The sequence below is a fragment of the Chrysemys picta genome, unplaced genomic scaffold (assembly GCF_011386835.1).
Source record: "Chrysemys picta bellii isolate R12L10 unplaced genomic scaffold, ASM1138683v2 scaf1554, whole genome shotgun sequence".
NCBI classification, from domain to species: domain Eukaryota; kingdom Metazoa; phylum Chordata; order Testudines; family Emydidae; genus Chrysemys; species Chrysemys picta.
The window spans coordinates 386-12,993 of record NW_027054260.1 but is presented as its reverse complement, the minus strand read 5'-3'; the positions used below and the strand labels follow the sequence as shown (position 1 = coordinate 12,993).

Below are 12,608 nucleotides of genomic sequence, written 5' to 3'. Positions count from 1 at the left end.
GCAGAGTGTGGTGCACCATGGATAGGTATTCCACTGCCACTTGTCAAAATGAGAGGTGCACTAACAGTGGAGAAGCAAGTGACGATCACACTGTAGAAATGTGCTATGCCAAATTGCTATCAGTCAGTTGAAAATCACTTAGGAGTCAAGAAATTCACCGCAGGGGCTGATGTCATGCAAGCATGAAAAGCCATTGATTGCCCCTTGCTATGCAGAACTGTGATTCTCAGCAATGTGCAGGACATAGTGGATGGATTTGCAGCAATGGGGTTCCCAAACTGCGGTGGGGTGATAGATGGCACACATATCCCTCTTTTGGCACAAGACCACCTTGCCTCAGAGTACAACAAAAGAGGCTACTTTTCTGTGACAGGTTTCAGAGTAGCAGCCGTGTTAGTCTGTATCCGCAAAAAGAACAGGAGTACTTGTGGCACCTTAGAGACTAACAAATTTCTTAGAGCCGAAGAAGTGGGCTGTAGTCCACGAAAGCTTATGCTCTAATAAATTTGTTAGTCTCTAAGGTGCCACAAGTACTCCTGTTCTTTTTACTTTTCTGTGGTTATTCAAGTGTTAGTGGATCACTGACATCAGTGTTGACTAGTCAGGGAAGACGCATGACATTCACATCTTTAAGAACACAGAACTGTTCAGAAAGCTGCAAGCAGGGACCTTATTCCTGACTGGCGGATTACCAGTGGCAATGTTGAAATGCCAGTTGTGATCCTGGGCGACCCAACCTAACCCTTGCTCCCCTGTCTCATGAAGCCGTACACCGGCCACCTCGACAGCACCAAGGAATATTTCAACTAGAGGCTCAGCAGGTGCAGAATGACAGTTGAATGTCCTTTTGCTCATTGGAAGGGGCACTGGCATTGTTCACTTGCATAATATCTGCTCTTAGATATCCATGTTTCTATGCCTGGTTCAGAGCTGTGCCTGCACAAGCCCTCTTCTCCCCACAAGCCCAGAAGATCCAATATCTCCTGTCTGTTCCAGGCAGGAGCATGTCTGGAGTGCGTAGCTGGCATGTCAGCTGAGCAGTTGCACTCGACAAGGGAGAGTAGCTAGGTGTGCCCACCAAGCCGGGTACCCAAGAAAAGGAATTTGAAAAATGTGCAGGGGTTCAAAGGGTGGGCGGGGAGATGGGGGGGATGGAGGCTTCTGGTTTCTGTGACCCCTGGCCAGCAGAGTTCACAATGGTGACCGGAGCAGTCAGCGTGGGGCATTGTGGGACAGCAGCTGGAGGACAGTAACAGATAACATAAGCAGTGGAGTATTTACACTATCACTGCATTGACCTAAGGACATCAAACTTGGCTCTATGCCGCTCGGGATGGCGATGTTATTAAGTCGGTGCAACAGGGCACTTATGTCTGTAGGAACCAAACTGAAATATAGACACATGCACAACTAGATTGACATGAGCTGCCTTGCGTCAGTCTAACTTTGTAGTGTAGCCCAGGCCTACATGAGATGTGACATGAGCTCTCTCTCTACAGAGAGGTTTCCATGTAATCAGTGGTGCTGAAGAGTGGAGCACCATGGAAATGACATTGACACCCCTGTAGCTGCAGTGCCTGGCAGAACACTTATTTCTCTTTGTTTCAGGTAATGTGAATTTCTCTGTGAGTGCAGAGGCCCTGAAGACGGAGCTGCCCTGCGAGAACGAGGTAGCAGTGCTCCCTGAGACAGGGCAGAAGGATACAGTGATCAAACAGCTGTTAGTGGAGGTATGTGGGCCTCTTAGTCCCTGCGGTATAGAGAAGTGGTAAGTTTTCACACAGTGTGACATAGGCAATAAGCCGCGCTATAATGCTCTGTGTAGCATATCATGGTAACATTGCATAACCTCTCCCTTTCCTAGGGCAGCAATGGTTGCTGACATTGTTACCCAGTGAAATGAAATAGCACAGGGCAATGCTGCATACCCTCACCGTTGCAGGAAAGCAATAGCTCATTATACAGCGTCTATAATCAGTAACAAATGATACATAAAGCTGCATAGCCTCTCCATGTGTCATAAAAAAGCAACGATAACTAATGACATTTCATGATACCAACAGTAACACCAGTTATAATAATGTGTAATATTGTCCCTTCCTGTTATCCGTACACCCTATTGCTGTCCTGTAATGGAAAGAGAAAATCTGCAGCATTACAGTATGTAGAATTGCTGATATTCCACTATGTAGTAAGTTGTCTTTAACTTATCGCATCATCTGATGTTAGCAATGACACATAGTGCATGTCCTCTCTGTTATAGGGGCATTAAGGTACCATCTTGCACAGTGTGCTTCAGGTAACTAGTAACCCATGCAATAGAGCTGCACTATTCTTCCCTTGGGTGTGAAGAGACAATAACTTATTAGTAGCTGGTTTTTATTTTATTCTAACCAATTATTATTTTATGAATCTACAAGCATCAGTCCATGGAAATTTGCAAATCTCCCTCTTCCTTTGATTCACCCACTTGGCCCTTTACATTTCTCTCTGTCTTCATTCATTGTCTCTCCACTTTTGTCGAACTCTCTCTTCTCCCCACCTCTCCTGCTGCCTCTCTGTCCCTTTCTGAAGATTCCCCGCCCTGTCCTCACACAGACTCTGTTCCTGATGCCAGATGCTCAGTCTGTCTGCAGCTTCTCACCTTTCTCATTTTCCTTCCCCTCCCAAGCCCGAAGGGATTGAGACGGAAGCAACCTTCAACTCTCTGCTCTGTGCAAATGGTAAGGACCTCTCTGCTCCTTCTTCATCTATGTCCTTTGCCAGCGGATGAAGAGTGACAGCCCCAAGGAGGGAGTGGGATTATTTGGGAGACATTTGAGGGTGCAGTGAGAACTTGGGGTGTCAGGATAGAGACTAAGCAATGGTGGGGATGTTTCTGTGTGGAGAGTCGAGACACATTTCCTAATCATGAGGACATTGCTTGGAACATTGAGATCTAGGGCTTGACAAAGTCCCGGAGACTAGACTGCATGAGCAATCCTGGCCCAAGTCCCTGGAGGATGGGCTTAAAGGGGTTTAACGGGACTTTTCCATCTCTAATCTCTTATTCTATAGAGTGAAATTACAAACTGGATTCTACCATCTGCCAATTGCCAGCAAACAGGAAGGGCCAAAGAACTGGAGACTGCAGTTTCCCATCGGGCCAGGTGGTGCACCTCACTCCATAGAAAGAGCGGAGTTTTTCCCATGGGTCACAGGACCCCAAGCCAGAGGGGACAGTTGGGCGTCTCACTGTCCAGCTAGGAGGAATGGAGCTGCTGAAAGCAGGGGTTCCCCATGCAGGGGGCGGGTGGAAGGCAGCATTCCAGGCTCTGCTCTGGGACCCATTCACTGCTGAGCATGGGGGCATTTTATTGCATCCTATCTGTCTGATTTTTTCCCTCAGGAAATTCAGAAGCAGGGAAGATTTCCCTGAAGCTTCCACTGAACGTGGTGCAGGGCTCAGCCAGAGCCTATGTGACAGTGCTGGGTGAGTGCAGCAACTCAGAAAGGACCTGCCCTGGCAGCTGCGGCCACTGCTCCTTGTTTGCCTGCTGTGCCAGCCTTTCCACCTGGTCAGCTACTCACTCCCTTCATCAGTGTCCCCATCATCTCCCCATTCATCTCTCCTTGTCTCTTTTCCTGTTCCTGTTCTCCTTTCCCTGACCTCCCTTTATCAGTTTCTCTGTGTGTTGGCCTTTCTGTCTAAGTATCCCTATTCCTATCCCAGACATCTTCCTACCCTTCCTTCTCCCCATTCTCTCTCTCTCTGTGTTTCCTCTTTCAGGGTATGGCTCTGTCCTGTTTTTCCCTCTGTCCTTCTCTCTCACCTGTTACTGCCTGTGCTCTGTGATGCACTCTGCCTCCGCAGGCCACCTCTGGGCCACACTGACTCCCTGTGTCTCCATCCCCAGGCGATATCCTGGGCACAGCCATGCAGAACCTGCAGCAGCTCCTCCAGATGCCCTTCGGCTGTGGGGAGCAGAACATGGTCCTGTTTGCCCCCAACATCTACGTCCTGGACTATCTGAATAAAACGGGGCAGCTGAGCGAGGAGACCAAATCCAAGGCCATCGGCTACTTAGTCAGTGGTGAGGAGGGACGGGGCTTTTCTTTCTTCACTTGCTCCCTTCCAAGGTTGAGCTGGGAGCTTTCTGTTTCTGCCTGACCTGCAGACAGAGCTTCCCTCAGCTGAGGACAGAGGGACTGGGTTGTGTATCTGGGGAGTGGGATCCCCATTCAACACACTCTTGGCTCACTATTGTCAGTTGTCTGAGCACTACAGTTACGCGCACTCATTGCTCCACGAGAGCTACTGGCTGTTGTGTCCATCCTATGAGTCACCCCTATAGTGTGGAAATGCTGCACACAGTAGCCAGGTGAAATGGCTTCTCAGCCTGGGTGCTCTAGCTAACCAGACTGTGTGGTACTCCCCCTACTGGAATACGATGGTGCTGCCCATGTGTTGTATGTCAGTTCCCTCTGCTGACTAGCTCGTGGGATGGAGACGTGTATGTTTGTGTACCAGTGCTGGCTAGTACACATCAGGGCCAGGAGCCCCTTTACTGGCTGAGCTGGTGAGCTGCTCTCTCACCCCCTATTGTTTGATGTATAAATCCTGCTTTAACTTTCCATTTCAGGTTATCAGAGGCAGCTGAATTACAAGCACCTGGATGGCTCTTACAGCACATTTGGGGAGCATTACAGGCAGCCGGGGAATACCTGGTGAGATTTCTTGCCAGTCATGCCTCCCCTAAACCTCCTCTGTTATATAGTTATAAAGGAAGTGTTAAATTTTAGTCAACTGCTGATGCTGTTAAAGGCCTGAGGGCTCGCTGGAGCTTTCACAGTCTCTTGGCATATCACACCAAAGGGAATAGGTTTCATCAGCCTGCTGTGTATAAAAAGCACCTGTTCCCACTGGCCTTGAGGAGAGAGAGAACTTAAGAGGCAAAGGGGATGGGATGGTTTCAGATCATTTTTGAAAAGAGATGAAGAGATCCAGGGGAGGCTGTTGCAGACAGGGAGCTGCAGAGGGGAGACTCTCATACCCGTAGTGGTGAAACCGGGTTAGAGGTAGAGAGCAACCTGGTGCTAGATAGGACCATAGGAATTGCTATGCTATCGATCGCCCATTATCAAGATCATTAATAGGTATATTAAACAACACCAGTCCTAGTACTGAACCTCGCAGCACCCCACTGTTAGCCTTGTGCTATGATGGAATTGATCATTTAATTCTAGTCTTTGTTTTCTGTCCCTGAACCAATTTCTGATCCACGACAACACTTTGACCCTCATCCCATGATTATTTAATTCATTTAGACTTTCCAAAAGGCTTTCGAGAAGGTCTGTCATAAGAGACTACTGAAGAAATTATGTCAATCAATTCTCTTTCATTCAGCTCTTTATTGACATGTTCAGGGAATTCTAAGAGATTAGTGAGACACAATTTTCCTTTGCAGAAGCCATGCTGCTTAGACCCCATCAGATCATGATCTTCTGAATCTTTTATTATGCTATTTTTAATTGTCATTTTGACTAGTTTACTAAGTACAGGCAAACTGGTGTATAACTCCTTGGAACTCCCATGGAGCCCTGTTTAAATATAGATTCAACATTTGCAACCCTCCGGCCCTCTGCTATAAGAGCTGTATTTAGCATGAAGAGGGCTCCTAAGTTCGAGAGACTGGTTGTGTCCAGGGAGGATTTTATAAACAGGAAGAGAGAGTTTGAACTGGATCCTGAAATCAGTGTGAAGGAGACTGTGGAGGTGGGTGAAGGTGGAGGCAGTGTATTCATGCTCTCTGCCCCATGGCCACCAGCTCTCTGGCCCCTGCTGCTTCCCCTCAGGCTGGCGATGCCCCAGGACCCCATCCCCTCCAGCGAGCACAGGGCATGGGAGGGAGCTCTCACCGCTGTCCGCACTCTGTCGCAGGCTGACGGCCTTCGTCCTCAAGTCCTTCGCGCAGGCCCGCTCTCACATCTTCATTGAGGAGAAGCACATCCAGGATGCCCTGGCCTGGCTCGCTGGCAAGCAGAAGGAAAACGGCTGCTTCCGCAGCTCCGGGACGCTCCTGAACAATGCCATAAAGGTGACGTATCTGCCCAGCTGGCTTCCCATGGGACCCATACAGGACTTCAGTGACATGGAGAGAGCTACAACTCCGCATGGGAACAGCTCAGACACGTCAGCACATGGGGCCAGGGTGGGAGGAGCAGGGGATGACGTGGGCCTGGGAATTACCCTGGAGATACGGATGGGCAGATACTGTACTGTACGTGGGACCTACTATGGGGAGGAGAAAGGAGGGGGCAGATACATGGTAACTACCATGGGAGGTAAATGGGGACAGAAACGCAGAGTGTGTCTACACGGCAGCTGGGAGTGTACTTCCCAGCACAGGCAGACAGCCACGAAAATAGCAGTGTGGCCATGGCAGCTCAGGCTAGTTGCCCAAGTACATACTCCAAGCTTGAGCATGACTGTATTTGGGCAGCTAGCCAGAGCTGCCACCCATGGCCACACTGCCTTTGTTAGTGTAGCAGCTTGGGCGGAGCTGGTGTGTGCATGTCTCACGTTCTCCGCTGCAGTGTAGACATACCCATTTGTGAGAGCTATCATGGGGCCTGGCAAGAGTGGGCAGATAAAGGGCATGAGGATGTAGTATGTAGAGGGCCCAGCAGGGAAAGGCTTTAGGTGCTGCGTGGGGTTAATGTGTCTCTCTGTGTGGTTCCCTGCAGGGCGGGGTGGACGATGAGGTCACGCTCTCTGCTTACATCACCATCGCACTGCTAGAGATTCCTCTGCCCATCACTGTACGTATCCACACTCACAAAGTCCCCGTCATGAGTTCCCCTGGGTCAGCAGCCTCCCCTCTCCCCCACTCCCTATACCCATCCGAGTCCTGATAGTGGCAGCCTGCTGCCTTGATAAAGGGACCTTTAAGGAAAGGAGGGAAAAAAACAGTCTGGAAAGGCTTTGGCTCTGGCTCCAGAATGAGACGGTCCGCAGGCCTCAGAAGCATCTGGGTGTGCAGTACTGGTTCTGGCCGAGCTCTGCTTCTTTGATTGGCTCTTTATTTATTTGTTTTTTTTAATATGCACAATGGAAAAAAAGAATCCCAAATTCATGTCAAAAGAGCTGTAGTGCTCGGTCACTGTCTCCTGTGTGTCTGGCTGCAGCTCAGATGGGTCTGACTGATGGAAGCTTTTCAGCCTGACAGCGTGGCTACTCCCTTCTTCATTATTCCTGTTTGTTTTATATAGTCTCTGTAAATGTACTAGGGGTCTAGTGTTAGGGGGTTTATTCCTTCACCCTCTCACTTCCCTGGTCCTTCTCGCATGAACAGAGAGCAGCAATACCCAAAGTCCAAAGGTGCAAACAATTTGATGTTTATTGGGGTAAACTTCCAGCAAGCATGATTCCAATTTCCTTCTTCAGTGTCCCCCTTCCCAGCTCTGACACCACAGAGCCTTGCCTGTGTCCCTGTTCCCATTCCCTGTTCCTATTCCCAGCCAGCGAAACATGATTCTAATTCCCCTACCCCCAGTCCCTGTTCCCATCCCTCCCCTTACTTCCTGATTGACTGCAGACTATATAGTAAAACTTGAATTCTGCTTAGCTATACCTTAACCAATCATTTTACTGAAATTTAACTAACCAATAATATATATACCTAGCTCATAGAGCTGGAAAGGACCATCGAGTCCAGCCCCCTGCCTTCACTAGCAGGACCAAGTACTGATTTTGCCCTAGATTCCTAAGTGTCCCCCTCAAGGATCAAACTCATAACCGTGGGTTTAGTACGCCAATGCTCAAACCACAGAGCTATCTACTTATCCTAATGTATTATAACATGGTTATTTAACCAATTATATCCCACCACCTTAATTAGTTTACGCCCAACAAAATTAATTATACAGCAGACAGAAACAATCACAGAATCAAACTGAGATTATACAGACAAACAATAGGGAAGTGGAGACTATAGAAGAACAAAGAGATGAGGGTTTCACATCCCAGCTATTGATAAGTGAGTTCTTGCCAGACAGGACGCTGTCAAACTAAGTTTCCTTTTACATTTTCTAGGCTCTTCCCTTTCTCTGGAGGTGATAGGCATTATCAGGACAGGATTGTATTCCTAACAGCCCAATAGCACCTTATTTCAATGTGACTAGTTTGGAATGTGAGGATGTGACCATACATTTCCCAGTTTATGGCTGCCTCTGCTGCTTAGCTGAAGGCCTTAGCCTAAGAACAGAGCTTCAGACTGTCACAGTACGAGAAGGCCCTTACACAGGCAGACAGTGATTTTGATTCTTTCTTTTATACCTCTATTACTAGCTAAGTGATAAGAATACACCTAAATTCTTAAAGTATAGGCCTTTACAGACAGGCCTGAATATCTATATCCTAACATCTAGTCATGCTTTTCATTGGATGAATGACTGGGAGGGATTATATACTAGTTGACAGCTGTTGGCCCATTGCTATCCATGGCAGTCTGTTTCATTTGCCTTCCACATGTTCCCTTGGTTAAAATTCAATAAATAGCCCTAGACACCTCAGATTACCTTAATTTCTCCACATTGTGAAGGCCTCGTATCTAACATGGCTATCCCATGGAAGGCAGGAATGTGATTTTTGTAACTGCTGAGGCTGTCTCAGCTAGACACATTTAAGACACATTTGTGTGCTCAGTGGCCCACAGTGATGGGGTGACCAAATTACTACAAGAGTCTGAGTTCACTGGGACCATGCAAGTGACTGGTGTCAAACAGTCACTCATCCCATCACCAGCATCTGTGTTATATTAGATCCACTGCACATCTTATTTAAATCCATCTGTGCTCTGTGGCCATGAGATGACAGCCAGCACAGGCAGTGCCCAAAGCCTAGCTCATATCGTCACACTGCAAACACTGATTATTTCCCCTCTATGCGCCCCGCAGCACTCTGTGGTCCGTAGTGCTTTATTCTGCCTGGAAACAGCCATGGAGCAGGGAGGAAGCCACGTGTACACAAAGGCACTGATGGCCTACGCCTTCACCCTGGCAGGGAAGGAGGAGAAGCACAGGGCACTGCTGGACTCGCTTGATAAGGAAGCTGTGAAAGAGGGTGAGACCTGTTTATGGGCTCTTCTTCTGCATCCCGGTCCACTGGCCCTATGTAGCCTGGCAGGAGAAGGGTTTGATTGTTATTGCTATAACCTTCAGTGTGTACTGCGGCAGGTCGGGATTCTTTAGTCTCTTCACACATTTTAGATCAATGAGCCTTAAAAACCCTGGCACTGGCCATTCCTGGGATCTGACTTCATAAAATGTGGGAGACACAGGCACAGGTGCAGCAACCTAATTAGACACTGAGAGTTTCCACATCTGGACTGTATCAACCCACTAGAGGGATTATTTAATACCTTCATGCTTTGTATTGACATGCCCAGCAAGGGTTGGGACTCCATTCTCCATCCTCAGTGACAGTATGTCAGTAACCCTCTTGGCAAAAAACAGATATTCGGTAATAAACATTTCCTTTTCTCCTCCCTCTCCCTTCTCCCCCTGCAGATGGCTCCGTTCACTGGCAGAGGCCTGGGAAGCAGCCAGAGGCTGATCTCCCGTTCTATCACCCCCGTGCTCCCTCCGCCGAGGTGGAGATGACGTCCTACGTGCTTCTCGCTTACCTTCCCATACGGCCGGCACCATCCCAAGAAGACCTATCATTAGCAGCTCAAATTGCAACGTGGATCAGCAAGCAGCAGAATCCCAACGGGGGCTTTTCCTCCACCCAGGTGAGCTGTTCCCATCCCCAGCCTCAGACACCCAGGGCAGGAGGGGGAGGCAGGAGATATATATATCAGGTTGCCACAGAAGAACGAATAACCTAGCATTGAAACAGAGACAGACTCCTTCTGGGGAGGGGGAGGGGGCGACAGTGCCCTCGCTGCAGGGTTTAGAGAACCTCTGTTTCTGAGGGGGTTAGATCATGGGATAGTCACAGCATGGAGCATGGCTACATCAGATCCCCACAGGCCTTAGTGGGCTAATGGCAGGAGACTGGACAAGTGATGCTCTTGTGTACAGAGGGCAGACTTGTCGCCCTGAGCATCCAGCAACATGACGCTTTCCTCAGCTCCCCCCAGCACTGACCCCATCCAGCCCAGCCAATCCAGCTCGGGAGCTGAGGACTCCCCAGAGAAGCAGCAGCAGTTAGCCACTGCCAGACACGCCTTGTGGAGCTAGGGTGACCAGACGTCCCGATAAAATTGGGACTGTCCCTATATTTAGGTGTTTGTCCCGCGTCCTGCTCCGCTTTTTTTTTTTTTTTTGCTCTGCCGGCAGCCCCCCCGCCCCATGTGTCCCGATATTTTCTTCCTCTCATCTGGTCACCCTAGGTGCGGTGGGGGCACCATCCCGAGTTATGTAGAACCAGAAAGTGCTACCTGATTAAAGGCAGCCCAAAACACATTTGAAGACAGTGCATGAAGTGTTTCCCTTTGGAAGACTACTTCACGGAGGGATTTGGTTAACACAGTAGGGTTGTAATTCTGTTTTCCTGCTGCTGAGGCACGTGGGTGCATCTGCCTCTGTTATCTGTCTGCCCTGTCAGCTGTCCCTTCAGCTTGCTCCTTCACGGGAGGGTGGGTGGCTTCTTCCCTCAGCTCCCTGTAGTGGAGTGTCAGAATTCCCAAGGCCTACGTTCCCAAAGGTACTTAGACACTTGGCTGCTTTCAGTGGGAGAAAGGTGCTAAAATACCTTGGAGGATCTGGGTCCAGGGAATAGGTGAATGGCTTGTGGGAGTGATGGGTAGAGAATGGGTGGAAATGGGAAAAACTAACCTTTCTGAGCAGGGCGGTGCTGTGTGGTAGGAGCCGGTGGGGTAGGGGCTCCAGGCCCATAGAAATGGCTCATTCATTCCCTTGGGCGCCTGGGCCCATCTCTTGTCTGGCAGGACACAGTGGTGGCGCTCCAGGCCCTGTCCCGATATGGAGCCTCTACTTACACCAAGAGCGGAGGAGCATCCACAGTGACCCTGCAATCCACAGGGAACTTTCAGACCCAGTTCCAGGTGGATCACACGAACCGTCTGCTGCTCCAGCGTGTGGCACTGCCAGAGGTGCCAGGAGACTACAGCACGGGGGTGACAGGAGAAGGATGTGTCTATGTGCAGGTGAGGGGCCCAGGGGCAGGGGGAGAGGGAGAGGCTGCTGCTGAGGGCGCCTGGCTCATCCTGGAGGTGGCAGGGTGAGGTGGGATGGGTAGGGGAGGGAAGGGAGAAAGAGATGGAGATAAGGATGAGAAAAGAGGAAAAGGTGTGAGGAGAGAGCATGTCCAGAGTTAGGGAATGGGAAGCTAGTGAGAGGAGGAAGGAGAAAGAGAAGACAAAGGAGGAAATGAGATGGACCGGGGGAAGGAGGCAGAGGAGATAAGCAGAGAGGAGATACACACAGGCTCACATAGAACTGTGCATTCTCTTCCAGACCAGCCTGAGGTACAACGTGCTCCCCAAGCCAGAAGAGGCACCATTCGCGCTGGAGGTGCACACGGTCCCTGAGACATGTGACAGCCCCCAGGTCCACAGGACTTTTAGCATTGCCATAAACATCAGGTAACTCCCCTCACAGGCCCAGGCCTTCCAGAGCAGCCCTAGTTTAGGTGCCAACTTTCTAATGTGCCAAGGGGTGCTCCCACCCCTTCACTGAAGGCCCCATCACTGCTCTGCCTCTTCCCACCCCCATCATGCCCCCGCCCGCCTCTTCCCACCCCATTCCACCCCCTCCCCCAAGCGCGCCCCAACCTTGCTCCGCCCCCTCTCCGCAGCTCCTCCTGGACGCTTCAGGGCAGGAGGCACTGGGGAGAGGGAGAGGCGCTGATAGGGGGGCTGCCGGTGGGTGCTAAGCACCCACCAGTTTTTTTCTGTGGATGCTCCAGCCCCGGAGCACCCATGGAGTCAGCGCCTTTGAGCCCTACGGCTGGGGATGGGTCACTCCAGGAGATTGCAGGTGGACAAGCAGGTGGGGTGGGAGATGCTACAGATCGGGGGAGTGTGCACCTGTGCCAATCAGAGTTGAGGTGCATCAGCTCTGTGCTGAGATGTATTAAACCTTGTTTCATTTCCTGCTTGGTCTCCCAGTTACACAGGGAAACGCCCCGTCTCCAACATGGTCATCGTTGACGTTAAGATGCTGTCAGGATTCATTCCTGTGAAGTCATCAGTGAGGAAGGTAACAGCCTGTTCTGTGTATGGGCTATAGCCTCTCCAGAGCCCCTTGCCTTCAGCCCCACCTGAGAGGTATCTGGCCCCCAGTGGGCTCCAATTCCTGACCCCTCATATTATGGGTGCAGCCTGGTCTCATCTCCAGCAGTAGGGCCCCCCATCTCGTCTGTTTCTCTTCTTTTCCACTGGAATCCTGAAGGGTCTGAGAGTCCCCACCCCACTTCTGTCACAGGGGCCAGTTCAGATCAGCCTTTCACCTGCAGATTTCCCAGCTGCAGGATCTGCAGTGTAGACAGCAGCTCCTTCCATGTCTGACTCCAGCCTGGGCTTATGGAGCCCTTGTGCAGTGACCCCGGCATTGCAGACAGTGTTAGCCAGTCTAAGACCTAGAGAATGAGGAAGAACTAT

The 12,608-nt window shown here is 50.2% G+C and overlaps 1 protein-coding gene across 1 annotated transcript; it reads left to right on the top strand.

Annotated features, from left to right (window-relative positions):
- Positions 1-521: 521 nt before the first annotated feature.
- On the top strand, positions 522-12,268 carry LOC135980002 (alpha-2-macroglobulin-like). The gene is made up of 12 exons (XM_065580085.1): positions 522-1,730; positions 2,672-2,723; positions 3,389-3,472; positions 3,897-4,073; positions 4,623-4,707; positions 5,921-6,077; positions 6,727-6,801; positions 8,938-9,103; positions 9,550-9,773; positions 10,935-11,153; positions 11,464-11,591; positions 12,117-12,268. Exons 4-12 carry the CDS (start codon positions 3,917-3,919, stop codon positions 12,235-12,237), a joined length of 1,332 nt encoding a protein of 443 aa, XP_065436157.1. The 5' UTR covers positions 522-1,730; positions 2,672-2,723; positions 3,389-3,472; positions 3,897-3,916; the 3' UTR covers positions 12,238-12,268.
- The last annotated feature ends 340 nt before the right edge of the window (positions 12,269-12,608 follow it).

Coding starts and splice junctions, on each gene's coding strand:
- LOC135980002 (XM_065580085.1), top strand. CDS start 3,917: ATGCAGAACCTGCAGCAGCTCCTCCAGATGCCCTTCGGCTGTGGGGAG. Junction 4,708..5,920: donor AGGCAGCCGGGGAATACCTG/GTGAGATTTCTT, acceptor ACTCTGTCGCAG/GCTGACGGCCTTCGTCCTCA. Junction 6,802..8,937: donor AGATTCCTCTGCCCATCACT/GTACGTATCCAC, acceptor TGCGCCCCGCAG/CACTCTGTGGTCCGTAGTGC.